General features: G+C 55.1%; 1 protein-coding gene across 4 annotated transcripts in view; it reads right to left on the bottom strand.

Annotated features, from left to right (window-relative positions):
- Nucleotides 1-1,625: 1,625 nt before the first annotated feature.
- The window catches only part of KIAA0513 (KIAA0513 ortholog), a 60,098-nt gene continuing 43,818 nt past the window's right edge, over nt 1,626-17,905 (bottom strand). For 2 of the 4 annotated variants that reach the window (XM_069549662.1, XM_069549661.1), the window contains exons 5-12: nt 15,038-15,108; nt 13,604-13,808; nt 13,218-13,258; nt 12,667-12,745; nt 10,044-10,121; nt 6,034-6,114; nt 5,539-5,633; nt 1,626-4,584 (exon numbers count right to left, since the gene is read on the bottom strand). In XM_069549662.1, coding sequence (XP_069405763.1) covers nt 4,535-4,584; nt 5,539-5,633; nt 6,034-6,114; nt 10,044-10,121; nt 12,667-12,745; nt 13,218-13,258; nt 13,604-13,808; nt 15,038-15,108 — 700 coding nt within the window. In that variant the 3' untranslated portion in view covers nt 1,626-4,534. Of the gene's footprint in view, nt 4,585-5,538; nt 5,725-6,033; nt 6,115-10,043; nt 10,122-12,666; nt 12,746-13,217; nt 13,259-13,603; nt 13,809-15,037; nt 15,109-17,905 lie in introns of all 4 variants that reach the window. The other 2 variants (XM_069549664.1, XM_069549663.1) reach the window with 1 other exon arrangement.

Below are 17,905 nucleotides of genomic sequence, written 5' to 3'. Positions count from 1 at the left end.
GGGCCCTCATGTGGGGCCCATGCATTGGAACAAAGCCCACTGAGCACTGTTTCCATAAGCGTATCATCCTGGACCAAGGAGAGGACAGATGTAGCCCCCCTAAGGGTGCAAGGGGCATCACCAGCAGGAGCCCTCCTCTGAGCTCAGCACACCACTCAGGAGGGTGATGGGAAACAGCACCCTGGTCTGACCCTGCAGGACATGTCAGGATGCAGGTCATCCCCGCCTGCACAGAGATCCTGTGAGAAGTGATGGGAACACAGCAAACCCAGACTGTTCTGACTGAGAACTCTACAGCAGGAACAGGGCCCCCCTGAATCCTGGGGACACAGCCAAGGGGAGGGTCCTCTCCCCAGCTCTCCGCTCATCTCAAGCTCAGACTGACCAGCTGACTTGGGGACACAGGCCAGAGCCAGGCCACCTAGGGACAAGGCAGACCGTGTCTGAGGCGCTTGCCTGGGGAGGGACAGCAGAGAGATGGCGGCAGAACAGGCCTGGGGAGCCATGAGGAGCATCTTGATGCTCCTGGATGGGTACCCCTGGATGGGAACCATCTGGAAATGCTCCCCCCGTCTGCTATCTGGATAACCCTCACAGCCCTGCTCCTGGCCATGTGGCCACAGGGAGGTACCGTGGCATGTGGCTTGAGAAAGGCTGGGCTCCAGCCCAGGTCTGAGCGTCACACACCAGCCAATTAGGGAAACTGTCGCCAACACCATTCCCCTAAAGGGGGCAGTGGGGAGGGGGGAGAGTCAAAAGCTTGTCAAGCAGCTCTCACCCTTGACAGTCATAAAAAGAAATAAACAGTTTACAGGAAGATGGGGGGAGACCTCTGAGTGGTAGGAGCCGCGGCTCAAGGGAATTAAAAGGCTGTGAGTGGGGGAACAAGAAGAACCCTGGGGCAGTGGACCCCCAAACCCGCAGCTCTGTCCCTGGCTGAAGAAGTGAGTAGCCAGCGGGGTGACCAGCCTGGGATGGCCCAGCTGCTGCCGCCTCCCCCGAGGCTGCAGCAGGGCCCTTCCCCGGCCCCTTCCTTCCCAGTGTCCCCACTCCTCTGGTAAATGACTCTGCCCCCTGGCTTCCCAGCTGTCTCAAGTTGCAGGTAATTTGGCCACACAGCTTATCTGACCACACACATGGGCCTGCCAGATGCTCCTTAACTGAAAAGCCAACCGGTCAGGCCTCAGTGAAACCCAGGGAGGTCAGGCTCAAAGCTGCGGCCCTGACTTCTGGTTGTGGTCACCTGGGTTCAACAAAATCCCTGACAGACTCCTTTGTGGTGTGAACACATCTTTTTCTCACATCAGGAGGCTGGGATACAGTGCTCTGGGTGATAAATTAACCAACTTAAAACAGCCTGCAGAAAAACACACCTCAAGGCTGCCACCTTCTCTCCACAGCAGTGGACGTCACCATCTAACTGGGGAGGGACAGGTGAGCCCTGGCTCCGGGAAGGAGGAAAGAGGTCAGGCGGCGGCGTGAACTCCATTCTTGGGTCTCCATCCTTGACCCAGCATGGGCTCACCTGTGACCTTGACCCTCCGAGGTTTCACTGGAGCACAAATCTCAGAAATTGAACTCTCTTTCTAGTCCTCCTTTTGGTAAATTAAGAGCTCCTTGGCCTGTTTTGTTTTTTTTTTGTTTTTTTTTTTTTTGGCAATAGGAAAATCACGGTCTACTTCATTTCACTGTACAAATAAATTATAGTATCACAACTTGGTTCTTCTGCCTTTGGTTAAACATGCACACACAGCAGATACAATCTGAATGTTAGCATGTCCCTCTTGTAGCAGCTTAAACACCTATCAATATTGTTAGAAGTCTAACAAAGGCTGAAGACACACAAAGCCACATCTCAACAGCATCCTGTTTGCAAAGCAGGGTACTTTTCGCTTGGGAGAATCAGCTGTCTGGGCTCATTACGTTCACAGAGCCCTGAAGGGCAGACAGCAGGAGGCCCGCCATGTCATTGCTAACACAGGCCTTTGAAGCTCCGGCTTAGAACGCTGAACATGCTGGGATGGGGAACTCACCTGTGGATGCGACCCGATGCTTCCTGCCCTGAGCCTAAGTCTACAGGAAGTCCCTGAGTGTACAGGAAGGGCCAGCAGAGCGCTTTCTGCAGAGCCTCCTAGGCATGCGGTGGGTGAGACTTCTGCACACGCTGGCACCTCTGAGCACCCGCCTGGGGCTATCTGCTCTGCCCGGGCCTCACAGGGAAGATCAAGTCACAGAGAGGAAGTGTGAGCGAGGCAAGCGGCCAGCTTCTGCTAGGGACACTGTGCCTCCTCTGGGTGATACTGGCCAGACACCCTGAGGTGACATACTCAGACAAAGACAGTCACCAAGAGGAGACAGCAAAGCAGCCTCCCAGTCACCTCGACGTCGGCCACTCCGTGAGGCCCGTGGTCTCTGGTGGTGTCCCCTCATGGGGCTCAGCGTTTTGGCAGCAGTTTTGGGGTCAGACTTACTCTCTCAGGAGTTAGATCTATTAATATATGAAGAAGGGGAGGGGAAAAGACCCAAAGCCACCCTTGTTTCTACCTTCAACTGCTATTGCAAGAGACCTATATGGGGAAAAAAAAAAAGGTCTCAGGATCATCCTGAAGTGAAAGTGCTTGGAAAAGCCCAGAGAAGTCAAAGCTGCATTTCCTTCCTGGTTTGCGTGGGTCCTCCCGCCCCACCCAGGGGGAAAGACCCCTCCACTCCCCAGCACCCCTGGAAAGGCCCGGAAGCTACTGTCTTCCTCCAGAAATCAGAGTGAATCACACTTCCACACAAATCATATATATACAAGGATAAGTCTTTTGGGCACCTTAGAATAAAATGTTAATGCATTTCAACTAACCACTAAGAAAAAACTAAGAAAGCCAATGACACGCAGTGCAGAGATGGCCCTTCAAGGGCCTCAGACAAGCTGCTCACTGGGCATGGCCCTGACTTCAATGGGGGGCAGCACAGAGCATCAGGGGGTTGCTGAACATCTTAGAAGGAGCAGCATCGCCTCTAGGAGGCACTGGAGGAGGGCCTGCACACTTGTGAGCTGGATGTTATTTCTCTGAACTGCATTCAGGAGAGACATATCCGATCACTGGGCCGGTTTCCAGCTGGCGTGACCTACCCCCACATAGGACAGGCAAACCAGCCACATGACTGTGCTTTGTTTAGAGATGTGGCCAGAGAGACTGCCAGCATACACACACACACACACACACACATACACACACACGCACACGCACACGGGTGTGCCTGCCATCATGAACACAGCGGGGATCCTGGAGCCCAAGCCCCCACTCCCTGCCTCCCGGCAGGACATCTCACACCAGTGCACTCGAGTCCCGCGTGTTTCCCATCGCCTCTCTTATGATCACCAGGACGTGCGTTGCTCAGCTCAGCCAACACTCGCTCTTCTCTGGAACGTTCCAGGGAGGCATCCCCCATGAGGGAACCTGTGAAGTGCCGCCTGCAGGGCGGAGTCTCAGACATGTCTGTTGTACTGCAGGAGGTGGAACGGGAACGCGGGATGGACGGCTAGGGCAGGAAGGACAGAGCCCCGCCGGCCTCGCAAGGCCAGCGCCCCAGAGCCTGACCCTGCGAATCGCACAGTCCCCACCAGAAGCCACCTGGGCCACGATGCCTGTAACTGACACAGATTTTTCTGTCTTTTAAAAATAAAGAGCAGCACTGTTTGCTTTTAGAAAGGGCAGATGTCTTGAAGCTACTGAAGAAAATTCTCTTTTCTGGGCTTCATCATGGCCAGATGAAGACGGCCCCAGGGAGTGAGTGGTGGAAGTCTCTCTGCCCCAGAAGCAAGCGGTCAGCTGACCAGGAACATCTCAGATGCTTCACACAGACACCTGAGGGCCGCGTGGGTCCAACACAGCCACTTGGAGCCATGACGTCCCTGGAACCCCACACCCGTGACTGTGGCTGGGACTTCTGCAGCCAAGAAAGCCATCCACTGCCTCGGACTCTCTACTGCCCTGAAACAGAGGGTGTCTCTCTCTTCCTGGAGCTTCCTGTCACACAGAAAGGAGACCCAGTACCAGCCCAGATTGACACTCAGAGGCCACCTCCGCTCTGCTTGGCTGTGGAAGGAACCCAGTCCCGCCCTGCAGGGAGGGGCCCAGATCCTCACTCCCAACTGCCCATGTCACTGGCATGGGACTGACGTGTGCCAGCTCACATCTGTCCTTCCCTACCTTCCCACACTCCCCATCTTCTCAGCAGGAGGCTGTGATGGACACGTGCCCGCCTGGGACCCAGCATCCTTCCTTCTGTGGCCCCTCAGTCCCAGGTCGCAGGCCTGCCACTCGGGGGTATGGACAGTCACCTCGGTTTTAGCTGTGTAATCCCAGGGGCACTTTGGCACGCAGGTGGGGAGCAGACACAGGCAGAGGGAGGCGGGGAGGACGGGCAACCAGATTCTTCTAACCGCTAGTTCTAGGGCGGCATAGGTGCTGCCGATGTCATGCAGAGGGGGTGACAGCCAGCTGCAGTCCTCCTGGGGGCGTCTCGGGCCACCTTCTGTGGCCTACTCAGTGGCCATCTGCTCGATGTGGTCGCTCAGCAGCTTGTACTGCTCTGCAAGAGAAAACAACGTTATTCCTTATGAGGGAGAAGGCGACACAGACAGGCAGGGTCTTCTCACAGGCATGGTGAGTGCGAGCTTCCGCAGGTGTGCCCGCGGCCTGGATGTGGTCTCCTGCGAACCAGGCTGCATCTTCCCACAGAAATGATGCTACAGAGGGCAGGCCAGTAGGCCCAGTAGCCTGGTGTGGGCGGAGGAACGTGTCACAGGACCCAGGCTTGGGTCCTGGTGGGGACATGGTGGGGGCATGGTGCTCTACCCTGTGCTGTGTGACAGGGCCGATGATAGCACCATGAGGCTGTCCAGGGCACCTCCTGAGGCCGCCTGTTCTTGGCCTTCTTTGACTTGGTGCAGGGTGGAGTTTTGGACAATACTGGTCTAGCCAAATGCATGTCTAAGTGCAAGGCTTTTGGGGGGACAAGGAAGAGGCATTCAGTACCCATCATGTGGGATGATGCAGAAAGGCCAGCTGTTTATTAAGGAAGTTGACATCAGCAATGCATCTCCTTTCATTACAGAAGTCAGAGATTCTAGAAAAACCAACCTCAGGACCTCCGACCCTCCCGCCCCCAGACCTCCCAGGGCAGTGTGGTTCAAGAAATCAAGGTAGGCCATATGCTGGTCACTTAGAAGGGCAACTCGGGGCCAGAGTCTGTCCATTTTCAAGGTCAGAGTCTGAGTGCCAAGTTACATCTTTACTTGGACCCTGTTGTTAAGCACTGACCGGGCAGAACCCTTCCCCCCACCCCGACCCCCCAGCAAGTCCTACCTAGCAGAACTGGGTTTCCAAATGGAAGGAAACGTGTCCCACGCACTTAGGCAAGCAGGAACATATAACATCCCATTTCTAAGTAAAGCAGGGATAATTCTCTGATTGGGACAGGGATCCTACATGCCGCCCGCTTGGCTCCTGAACCCCCAGCCCTGCCGACCTGGCCGGCACTCACCCTCGTCCAGGTTGCCGATCACCGCCTGCTTCTTCAGAAAGTCATTGCACAACTTCTTGTTCAGCCCGAACGCCAGCATGTTGTGCGTAAATGTGCTGGGGGGACATGGCCGTGAGCTGGCACCCCCCCACCTCCTGGGGCGGCGCGGGGTGGGGAGGGAAGGGAGCCGGGGGCCCAATAGGCAGCCTGCCAGGAATCATTAGAAAGAAGTAAAAACCAATTGCCTCCTTAGCCAGCCAGCTTCACTCACCGTGAAACGGTGTGGAGGCCAAATGGAGTGAATCATGTGCTTCTGAGACATTTAAGAGCTCATGGTGGTAACAACCCTGAGTCAGGGGCGTGTGACATCATAAGGGTGGTGCTCCCCCAGTGGAGCCCCCGCCAGAAGCATCTTACCCAGCAGCCCCTCCTCACTGAGTCTGGGCCTCAGTATCAGCACCCAGCCCCGCCTGCCCAGTTTTCTCATCCCAGGCTGCCCTGGGTGGCAGCACTCACCCCAGCTGCCCGAAGGTGATATTCTCGTTGAACCGCAGGCTGTCGTCCCGCTCCTCCTGGGTCATGTGGCACCACCGCTCCCTGCAAGCACAGGAGGGGCAGCAGGGAGCTTCAGGCCCGCGTCCAGGCATTAAATCCCCAAACCACCACCCGGCTCAGCCCTCCCCTACCCTGACCTACAGGTGCTGGCCTCCCTGACACAGAGGGGACTCCTGGGCCAAAGAGCTGTTGGTGCTGCTTCTAGGAAGCCTACCCGAGGGGGCGGGGGAGTGATACACACACACTCATCACCTTGTCCTGGTGGAGATGAGACCCAGGGCCCTGAGAAGGTGTGTGCTTAGCGGTCGCCTAGAACATTTTCTAGGAAATGAGAATCCCGTCCCCCACCTTTTCAAAGGTTCAAGGACAAAGGAGGCCACAGCTCATGTTACAGGCAGGGACAACTGCACAGGCCAGGGCCTCACCGGTGTCTGAGAAAAGTGGGAGTCAAGAACCCAGCAAGGAGGCCCTGGGGCTCCCCTTCCACTACCTTGGGCTCTCCAGCAGGGTCCACAGCCTCTGACCACATGCTGCCTGCCAGGCTGGCCCAGCTCGGCCACTCACTCTGCTCCTGGCTTCCTCATGGCCAAGGCCCGCCCTGCATAGCTGCCCCAGGGCCGGTGACTGCTACCCTGTGACCACAGTGAAGATGGCGCAAAGCGTCTATGCAAAGATGGGAAACTCTACGAGGAGGGACCATGGTGCAGGGGCATAGGGTCAGGGCTCAGGGCTCAGGCAGGGAGGGTGCTCTTCTGAGCCTAAGGAGCTGTGTCCACGAGTGAGAGCCCAGGCCACCCGACCCCGCAGGGCATCGGCCCCTCCCCTTACAGCAGAGCATCACTAGTCTCTGTGGCCCAGGGAAGTCAGCCCCTCAACCAGCCCACCCCCCATTCCCCAGGCATGACAGCCCCATGGCCATCTGGGAAATGAGTAGATGCCTACTTTCCCTTAAGAATTACACTCTGGACAAGGAGTCTGATTAAAACAGGGTTGAGAGAAAAAAAGATAAAAGGGAGAGAAGAGGGAGTATGAGGGGGGTCAGGGTGATGGAGAAGCCAAAGGAAGTCGAACAGAACCAAGAACATCAACTCTCGACTCCTCTCCCTCTTCAGGCTGAGGGAGGCCACTGGTGCTGGTGCAGCTGAGTGGGAACCACAGGACACCACGGCGCAGCAGAGGCAGGAGGAGGTGTCACTCCAGTCCCCTCAGGCTAGCAGAACAGCCACGAAGACACCTGGAAGGCGCTTCCAGGCACTATGCTGATCCCATTCCACGCTCCTTCCCATCCCCTTTCCCCTGGTAGATGCCCTTAGGACTGTCCAGGCATTAAATCCCCAAACCACCACCCGGCTCGCTGGGTACAGCTGCACAGGTCGTGCACTGTGCAACCCCATCCCATGTGGAAGTGGCTCCCTTGCAGTTGTGCGGCACAGTAGTCCTGACAGTAGATGCAGAGGTGACTTTTTTTGCTGTGGTGAGGACTAGAGTTGGGACACTTAATCTGATCTCTGATGAAATAGGCAGAAGGTCAATCAGGGGATGCCTACAATCAAATCAGTTCTTTAAAACTGAGTCCAACGTCCAATATTGGTGGAAGTCTAATACCACAAGAGAGCAGGTCATGTGTCTAAAATGCCACAGTGAGAATCTGGATGTGATGAGCAGGTTACAGGACAGACCTCCTGAGAACAAAGAGGATGCTGACGGCGTTATCAGCCGACTTTGCCAGAGAGGAATCAAGCTGGAGACACAAGGTTGCCCAAGGACCCAGAGCTGAACTCTGGTCCTCCAGTCTCAGGGTGTCCTGGGGGGCAGGTCTAGGAGGTGCATGGCCAGACCACACCTGCCCCGGGGAAGAAGGCCTGTGAGGGCCACAGAGTCACTTGCCCTCATGAGGCTCAGAGGCCACGATGCTCTGACCCTCTCAAACCTCGGCCATGGTGCTGGGAAAGCTGGTTAATCACCCTCTCCCTTAGAGAGACTGTGGGAACTCGGGGGCTTTTTATGAACGGAGGTAGCTGCTGTGCTTAAGCGCTCCTTTTAAAGCCATAATAAGGCTGCATTGGGAAAAAAAAAAAAAAAGACAAGATTTCACATAGAACAATAAGCACTAAAAATACATCACTGATTAAAGGAAGCATGCTTTGGGAAATTTCCACCAAATTTAAAAAAAGCACTGTTATCAGAAATTATATTCTGAATAGGCAGGTCTTTAACTCTAAAAATATCTTAGGAAGCAATCTAACACATATCAAGTTCAAACAAAGTCAGAGCCCATCGTGGGCTCGCAGGAAACAGCCAGTCCTAGACATTTGCCTTCAGGGGCCCTTGACACGCACAGGCCCCACATCACTCAGTGGCCGGGGGCATGGAGCAGCTGTCCTTTCTCTGGGACCCTCAGACTCGTCCGAGTGGGCGAGGGTCTGCCAGAGCTCACACGCCTCTGGACATGACTATAGAGACAGGTCCTCTGGCCGCACTGGCGGCTCCAGCCAGGATCAATAACCAAGTGGGCAACAAGTGACCCCGAGGGTGTGGTTTCAGGGTCTGCTTGGAGGGCCAGAGCGGCCCGTGGAGGCTGGCTCACTCACGGTCAGAGTTGACCTTCTGGACCTCACTGTCCCTTCCTCTCGGGACACACGCCAGGCCTTGCAGGGTTCTTGGGGGCTGTGTCTGCCTCCTGTCCATTTTGAAGTCTCTGTCATGGGCTAGCTCCCCACCATCATCAGCCTGTCCCAGCGCTGGGCCCGCCAGCTGCGAGTCCCACCTGCACCTGGGTGCCCTCCCCCAGTGGCCCTAGAAGGGCCCCGCACTGTCCAGGGACAGGCACGTGGACACACACCTCTTCTTCTCCTCCTCTCCAGCATCCCCTCTGGAGCGGCAGCAGAAACAGGTAAACAGAGGAACATGTCAAACTCATGCAAGATATGTGGATGGAAAAAGAGAGCAAGCGCGGAAGGAGGGTTATCACAGCAGAGACGGAGATGAAGACGGGGTTCCGGGTGGGTGGGGGGCGCTGGCCGAGAAGTCGGAGAGCAAAGCAACACGAGATGCCCCTCGCCTACAGGCGTTTCCTGTGTCTGCGTCTCCCAGCAGAGCAGAGAATTCTGTCTAGAATCCTAAGGAATGGTCGAGGACCTCTTCCCCCACGTGCTTCCCTGCTTCCCAGGACACACAGCCACAGCAGGCCATCCCGCCCCCATGAAGGTTTACTGACTTCCCCCTCCAAAAGAAAGATTTCACTTAAGATCCCCTAAGTCCCAGTGGACTGAAGTCTTAACCAGCAGGTTCTGCCCTCTCTCCTGCCGGGAGAAAGGTTCTGAGGTCTCCCCAGTGTTAGAGAAGAAGGGGGTTCATCTCATTAACAAGAAGAGATGCAGAGACTTCAAAGTCCCATGACTGGAGGGGTAGTGACCCAGGCCTGGGAGGCTGCTGCCCCCTCCCTGCCCCATTGCTGCACACAGCAGGCGCCAACCTTGGCTCACTGAGCCCCAATGCACACTCCTCGCTGCTGATGGTTTACAAAGTGGGGTCTCCAAAGGGGCCCTGGGGAAGCTGCAGCCCAGAGGAGGCAGCTGAAAGTAGAGACTGCCTTCCCCAGACATGAATTCTGCAGCCAGGGTCCCAGCTCAAGAGCCTGGGTTCTTACAGAGACAGTCCGAGTGGGTCCAAGGGGGCCCCAGGGGCTTCGTTCAGTGGGAGTTCGCATTTCTGAGGAGGGTCAGGCCAAGTCATGCCAGAGCCCCAGGGGAAGAAGCGCTCATGCAAGCTGGGCCCCCACCCAGAAGCTGTGCGCCCAGGACCCTTCAGGCAGCTTGCAGGGCACCGGAGCCAGAAGGGTTCGAGGGAGAAACACAAGACGCGAGGACTCAGCCATTCTGTCCTTCTGCTCTCCTCTTCAGAAACGGGACAAAAAAGCCTCTCCCTGGTCCTCTTTCCCGAGGCAAAGCAGGCCTGGACTTGGCTCCTACCTGGTCGTGGGAGACCGCTTTCTCCTCTCACAGTGGACGGCATCGAAAAAAGCTGCATTCCAGAACCTCAGTGTGTGCCTGCAAGACAGACAAGATGGGAACACAGTGGGTCACAGGCCCATGTTGTTCAGTTGCTAAGTCATGACCGATTCTTTGCAACCATGGACTGCACACGCCAGGCTCCTCTGTCCTCCACTATCCCCTGGAGTTTGCTCATATCCACATCCGTTGAGTCACTGATGCTTTCTAACCACCTCATCCTCTGTCGCCCCTTCTCCTTCTGCCTTCATTCTTTCCCAGCATCAGGGTCTTTTCCAGCGAGTTGGCTCTTAGCATCAGGTGGCCAAAGTATTGGAGATTCAGATTCAGCATCAGTCCTGCCAATGAATATTCAGGGTTGATTTTCTCTAGGATGGACTGGTTGGATCTCCTTGCAGTCTGAGGGACTCTCAAGAATCTTCTCCAGCACCACAATTTGAAAGCATCAATTCTTCAGTGCTCAGCCTTCTTTATGGTCCAACTCTCACATCCATACATGACTACTGGCAAAACCATAGCTTTGACTGTATGAATCTTTGTCAGTGAATCATTGTCTCTGCTTTTTAACATGCTGTCTAGGTTTGTCATAGCTTTCCTTCCAAGGAACAAGTGACTTTTATTTTCATGGCTGCAGTTACCATCCACTGTGATTTTGGAGCCCAGGAAAATAAAATCTGTCACTGTTTCCACTTTTTTCCCTGCTATTAGCCATGAAGTGATGGGACTGGATGCCATGATCTTAGGTTTTTTAACACTGCGTTTTAAGCTAGCTTTTTCACTCTCCTCTTTCACCCTCATCAAAAGGTTCTTTAGTTGCCTCTTTAGTTCCACGTGGCCCAGAAGGGTCTATGTGCCTTTATCCTCAATGGAGCTGGTTTCCTGGGCCTTGGCAGTCATCTGCATGTCTCCTAGGACCTATAATCTGGGAAGGTGGAACCTTCACCTGTAGGACATGGATGAAGCTACTTCCCCTTCTCGGTCTCCCACTGAGACTCCCAACAGGAAGCAGAGGCCTCAAGGAGACCTGCTTTTCTACAGCAGCATCTATTAACAGAAATGGGAACTTGGCAGGGACAGGCCATGTGCAGAGAGCAGATACGCTCATAGGGTCGCACAAGACAGAACCATTCTTCCCAAAGATCAGAGTCGGCAAACCTATGGCACATGGGACAAACTCAGGCCTCTGTGTCTTTGTGTAAATCAAGTTTTAAGGGCTCACAGCCACGATCACCCACTTACATCCTGTCCATGGCAGCTTTTGCACTACAGAGGCAGAGTAGAGTGGTTGCTGGTAAAGCCTAAAAGATTTATCACCCAGCCCTCCACAGAAAAGTGTGCTGAGCCCTGAAGCAGAAGGTAAGACAGTAGCCTAGCTGAGCCCAAAGGGGCCTGAGTTAAATCATGGACGTGGGCCCCAGGCTGGTGGGCTTCTCCCTGCTGCCACCCGAGCCTGGCCCTGCAGCCTGGGGCCACAGGTTTCCAGCCAGCTGCCGCCCAGCTCTGGCCGGCTACACAGCTCCCACGCCCTGTCCTGTTGTGCCAAGCTCTCATGCCGCTAGACGGTATTCCTCATGGGAGGGGAGCGTCTGACACCCTTTGGGTTCCAAATGCTAATCTGCCTCCAACTTGTGAGTAAATAAAATAAAACACGTGGACGGAGAGGCTCTGGAGGGACGAGGGTGTGCTCACAGCAGAGGGTGGAGTGTTCCCTGACCATGGGTTTCCCACTCCATGGCCTTTGTGTGCGTATGGTATTTATTATGTAAAACAGCTGGCGGCTGCTGCTGCTAAGTTGCTTCAGTCATATCCAACTCTGTGCAACCCCACAGACAGCAGCCTACCAGGCTCCTCCATCCCTGGGATTCTCCAGGCAAGAAAACTGGAGTGGGTTGCCATTTCCCTCTCCTAAAGCAGCTGGACTAGGACATAATTTACATACCAGAAAACCCACACTTTCAAAGTCTACCACTCAGTGGGTTGGGTTGTGGTCTATCCATGGACTTGTGCAACTGTGCAACTATTACCGCTGTCTGTTTCCGGGACCTTTTCATCATCTCATTCCCTGCTTCCCCCGGACCCTGGCAACCACCAGTTCACTGTCTCCAGAGCTTTGCCTCCTGGACACTTTATGTAAATACACTGCATGGTCCTTTGGGCCTGGCTTTGGTCATTTGGCATAATGGTTTCCAGGTCCACCCACGCTGTGGCGGGTGTGGGTGCCCCATTCCTTTACGTGGCTGAGCAACAGCCCACACTGTGTGCATCTGCATGGACGGACATCAGGTTGTTCCCATCTCTGGGCTCTTATGAATAGCGTGTCATGAATGTATGTGCACAGATTTTTGCCTGAGTACCCGTTTTCAATTCTTTTGCACATCTACCCAGGAGTAGAATTGCTGGGTCTTGGGGTAAAACTCTGTTTAACCTCTGAGGAACTGCCAGGTCGTCTTCCAGAGTTGCTGCTGCCTCGGACAGTCCCACCAGCAGTGTATGAGGTTCTAATTTCCCCGCATCCCCGCCAACACTCACTATTGTCATTTCTATGGAGCTGGCGGCTGCTGCCACAGGTGGAGGGTGGCCTTACCAGATGGGCTGCTGCTTCAGGTGTGTGTACAGGTAGATCTTCTCTCCTTTCCTCTCCTCTTCCGGGCTGCACACAGTCACTGTGGGACGGGGAGGGAGACTTGAGCGGGGCAAACCGCCCCAGCAGCCCTCCCAGCAGGCCCCATGTGCCCCCAGAGTCACATAGACACGCAGTGGAAATTCCAGGGCACCTGCCCTGAGGCCCACATCAGTAACGACATGCTCAGGCCTGGCCCTGAGGATTCAGTCCAGAGAGGGCCCCACAAATGGCTCCCCCACCCCAGAAATATTCCTTGATGTCCCTATGATGAGGAGTTGGTCCCCAGAGAAGTGGTTTTTCAATAGAAATTCAGTACTAGATTACAGGCTGGAGCAGGGGCAACTGGGGAATCACGCAGGACAGTGTCTCCTGCTACGGGGAGCTGGAGCCCCAGATGTGTGGGCACCTGCCCAGGGGGGGTTGCTGGTTTGCTGTGGGCTGAGCTAAGGCCCCGAGGGGCTGCAGTGGTGCCACCCGGGCGCCCACAGCCCTGGGGCCCAGGAGGCACTCACCCGTCTTCCGCGGCTTCTCCTGGGGTCTGCCCTCTTCCTCCCTTGGGGAGAGAAACCACAGAAGTGACAAAACAATCCCCTGGCCCCAGTTTCCCAAAGAACCCTTCAACATTGCTTAAACAGGATTATGTCTCATGACCCATGTGTACATTTAGGTGGTTTTCTGAGAGCATGTGCATGAAATCAATGCTACATTTACCAATCGCCAGTCTTTTAGAACTGAGATGTGGAAAACTCTGGAGGGCGGGGAAGCAGCTGCGCTTCCCAGAGCGGCTCTCAAGCCCCAACGACAGCCAAGGAGGCTGAGGTGCTTCCGTCACCAGGCCAGGGAGCAGCCTCCTGGTCACACCCGTGGCCGGGGAGGGGCGCACACAGGGCACACTCACTCGCTCCTCCTGACTGGGGGCCCCTTGGGCTTGGTCTCCAGCCCAAAGAAGCCCTTGACGTTCTCCGTCTTGGCCGACGTGTTCTTCAGCAGCCGCTCGGCAATGTCCTTCTTTTCCGCCAACCAGCTGTTGGCTGACTTCAGGTAGGAGTCGATGCTCCCAGTTGGCTTCTCCTTGGACTCCATGGGGAGCAGGTGCGGTTTACCTGGCGGTGGGAGAGCGATGAGAACCGACTGGAACCACAGAGGCCAGGGTCACCGCCTCCGCCATCACTGGACAAGCTGATGGGAAGCGAGGGGCTCAGGGATGCCCTCAAGAAGGTGCAGGGCCTGGGCCCCTGCGCTCTCAGGCAGTCCCTAGGCACCTATTGTGTCCAGGTCAGCCAGGGGTCACCAGGGACAGAAGAGGAAACAGGCAGGGACCCAGCCCCCAAGAAGCAGTGAGTCCAGAAGGTGGGTGCGCAGCGCACATAGGTAGAGGGCAGCACAGAGTGTGCTGAGTGGCACCTGGGCTCGGCCTGAAACAGGAGGGTGTTGGGCACAGGAGATGCTAGAGGAGGGCAGCCAGGAGAAAGGAGGAATGTCCCTCCCCAAGGCTGTGTACCGACCAAGGTCCAGGCAGCCCCGCAGGCCCAGGTTGCTCTCTCAGGCCAAAGGGCCCCAAGCTGAGGAGTCAGGCCAGTGGCCAGTAGGATGGAGTTGAGATGCAGAGGAAGGGGATGCTAGAGTGAACCCACGGTGCCAGTGCTGCCCTGACCCAGCTCCAGCCCCTGAGTGGGCTCCCAGAAGCTGTCTCCTTAAGGAGGCCTGAACAAGCGCCTGTGGTTGCAGCTCAAGGAGCTTAACAGGGGAGCCCTCTAGCTGCGATGTACCGCGAGGCCCCAGGGCCATGAGCCAGCACAGATCAACCTGCCCTCTGCTCAGAGGCAGCTCCAGCCCACAGCCCAGCTGCTCCTCTTCACCGTTGTCCACAGCTGACCCTGCATTCACATTCACCCAGAATATGAGACCTGCACATCCTCACACCAGCCATCCCAGCATCCACCTGAAGCATCCTGCCCCATGTGTCCACCTTCTCGTTTCCTCATAGCCGACCCTCAGCCTCCCGACCCTCAGCCTCCCGACCCTTCTCCTCCTGTTCCAGGAGTCTCCCTCTTCCTCAACCCCACCCTAACACCAGCTCCCTTTGTTTTCTGGGTGCCCCGCAGCTTTGCCTTAAGAAATCCTCACTTGGGGACTTCCTTGGAGTTCCAGTGATAAAGAGTCTGTGCTTCCACTGCAGGGGCTGTGGGTTCGATCCCTGGTCAGGGAAGTAAGATCCCACATGCTACGCAGTGCAGTTAAAAAGTAAAAACTAAGTAAAAAAGAAATCTCCACTCGATGGGCGTTGGAAGGTGAGGGTCTGCCCTCCCCGTGAGCCGCGCCAGGGCCTCACCGATGTGGTAGTAGGTGAAGCACATGGTCATGAGGTTCTTGGCGGGCCCGAAGTCATCCATCTGGTGACACCTGAAACGGGGAGAGCGGTGACTGGCTGATGGGTCCCCCGACCCGATTCCCTCTGCATGTTCCTGAGAGGACCAGCATACTCACAGACACGTCTAACTGTTACCTCACCCACCTGATGCTCTGGAGGAGAAGCCACAGAAAGAGCTCCCCGGGTCCAGGGACACAGCCTGGGAGAAGGTCTGATTCTGGGTGGGAAGGCCCTCGCCATCCATCTACCAGGCCTCTTTCACTGTCAAGGTGGGACAGCCAGGGCCCAGGAAGCTCGACCCTGCCCCAAAGGGCAGCCCCAGAACTGGAGGATGGGCCTCGCATCTCAGGCCTACACCTGCATCTGGCCCTACTTCTCGGGAAGGAGCATGGGCTTGGGTGATACGCAGACGTGGGCAGCACCAGGGTCACCTGGAGAGCGTGTTAAGATGTGGATTTCTGGGTCCACCCTGGAGTCTCTGGGTCAGCAGGTCTCAGGCAGGGCCCAAGAACATGCATCTCTAACAAACTGCCTTGGGAAGCTGATGTTCTGAGGCTCCTGGCCCAGAGATAGCACTTTGAGAATGACTGGGAATATGAATACCTACCTACCCTATACCACTTGCTGAAAATCAAGGTAATCGATTACATACCAGAGCCTGCGCTAGGCTAGAAGATGTCCTAGAGATGTAAAGGACTGTACTTACTATATTTAGAGTATGAGATACACATGGATCCATTCAACTCAGCAAACAAAAAAAGGGGAAAAATCTTCAAAAGCAGGACCTGCCTGCCCCTGGGAATCTGTAGCTGCAAAGCTATAATGATGTCCACTGGTGCTGCTGCTGCTAAGTCGCTTCTGTTGTGTCCAACTCTGTGTGACCCCATAGACAGCAGCCCACCAGGCAACCCTGTCCCTGGGGTTCTCCAGGTAAGAACACTGGAGTGGGTTGCCATTTCCTTCTCCAATGCATGAAAGTGAAAAGTAAAGGTGAAGTCACTCAGTCGTGTCCGACTCTTAGTGACCCCATGGACTGCAGCCTACCAGACTCCTCCATCCATGGGATTTTCCAGGCAAGAGTACTGGAGTGGGGTGCCATTGCCTTCTTTGGATGTCCACTGCAGTACCATGAATTAGAAAAGAAAAGGAGGAATCAGCTAAAGCCCATTAACAGGGCAGGTGCTGAGTAAATCTTGGTATAGTCATGCATTCATATATTACAACACCTCATAGCCATGGCCGGAGAAGGCAATGGCACCCCACTCCAGTACTCTTGCCTGGAAAATCCCATGGACAGAGGAGCCTGGAAGGCTGCAGTCCATGGGGTCGCTGAGAGTCAGATACGACTGAGCGACTTCACTTTCACTTTTCACTTTCATGCATTGGAGAAGGAAATGGCAACCCACTCCAGTGTTCTTGCCTGGAGAATCCCAGGGATGGGGGAGCCTGGTGGGCTGCCATCTATGGGGTCGCACAGAGTCGGACACGACTGAAGCGACTTAGCAGCAGCAGCAGCAGTAGCCATGGCAGACGCACCACTGAATGCAAACGTAGGGGACTGTACTTTTAGAAGAAGCATGTCCTTGCTGGCGCGTGCGTTATTCAAAGTGGGGTTATCGCTGGGAGATGGACCAGAAGTGAGAGAACCTTTCCTTTTCCTCCTAGGCTTCGGTGCCTTTCCATTCTGTTCCCTCATGCACTTTCTTTCCTGTTTAGTTTTTCACTTCAGATAAGTATTTCAAAAAAGAAAATCAACAGACATTATCTAAACAGTGGGATGAGGGCCACTTTATCATTTAACATAAAAATAATCCAATAAATCTAAAAAGCTACATTTCTATAACTTTTTTTGCAACCATAAAAAAAATATGCTCACAAACAAAGTCATGGAAGGAGTCTGTGTTTAAAATTTAACTCCCCCAACCACCCAGTGTACTTATTTAAGGAATAATTAAAAGAAAAATGGAGAATTAGATAAGCATGTTACCATATGGGGCATAGCATATGTGACACCATCTATAAGCAGTATACATTCATGAAAGTTCCTATAGATACAAATGTCTGGAGGTGGAAGTGTCCTCGGGGCGGGAGAGCATGCTGACCCCCGACCTCTGTGCAACTCCCAACGCATCCCCAGAGAGTGTGGGCCCTTGACTCCCTCCACAAGGCCTCTCCACCCAGGCCAGGATTCCTCCTGAGCACACCCGGAACTTGGCACATTCAGAGTAAGTGTTAAGAAAAATAGGGGCTCCTTTCTTTTGTCAGTTTTCCTCCAGTCCATGCCCTGTGTTCATGGGGAAGAGAAAAAGGTGGGGAAAGTGGCCACAGCCTAAGCCACAGACCAGGACCTGCTCTGAGGCCACACTGAGTTGATGGGGCAAGTGGGTTTAAATGACGGTCAGATCAGAGTCAGGGCTTCCCTCTGCCCCCAGTTTCCCATGCACCTGCCCCATGATTAAAGTCACTGCTTAGTTACCCCCGGGCAGACACGGCTCCTCCCGTTCACACTGCAGAGGGCATGTCCATCTCTGAAGCAAGTCAGGGAGTCTGAATCAGGTCGAGTCCTAAAGCCCCAGGCCTCAGGAGCAGGAGCCCCACGAGTCATCGGCCAGCCTCCACGGCCACACGTTGGCGGGGGGCTTCCTCCCAGCCCACATGGTCCAGGACACCCTCTGAGACAAAAGGCCCCAGCAGTGCCTCACTAGGACTCCGGGCAGGTGACATCATCCAGCTATCTCATTACTGGGTGATGAGAGTGTGTGTGGAGCAAGTCACTACAGGAAGTCCAGAGAACCCCGATCTGGGCTGGAGGAGGACAGGGCGGGCCGT

The sequence above is a fragment of the Ovis canadensis genome, chromosome 14 (assembly GCF_042477335.2).
Source record: "Ovis canadensis isolate MfBH-ARS-UI-01 breed Bighorn chromosome 14, ARS-UI_OviCan_v2, whole genome shotgun sequence".
NCBI lineage: Eukaryota > Metazoa > Chordata > Mammalia > Artiodactyla > Bovidae > Ovis > Ovis canadensis.
Note: the sequence above shows the minus strand (reverse complement) of the source record. Positions and strands in the feature narration are given on the sequence as shown.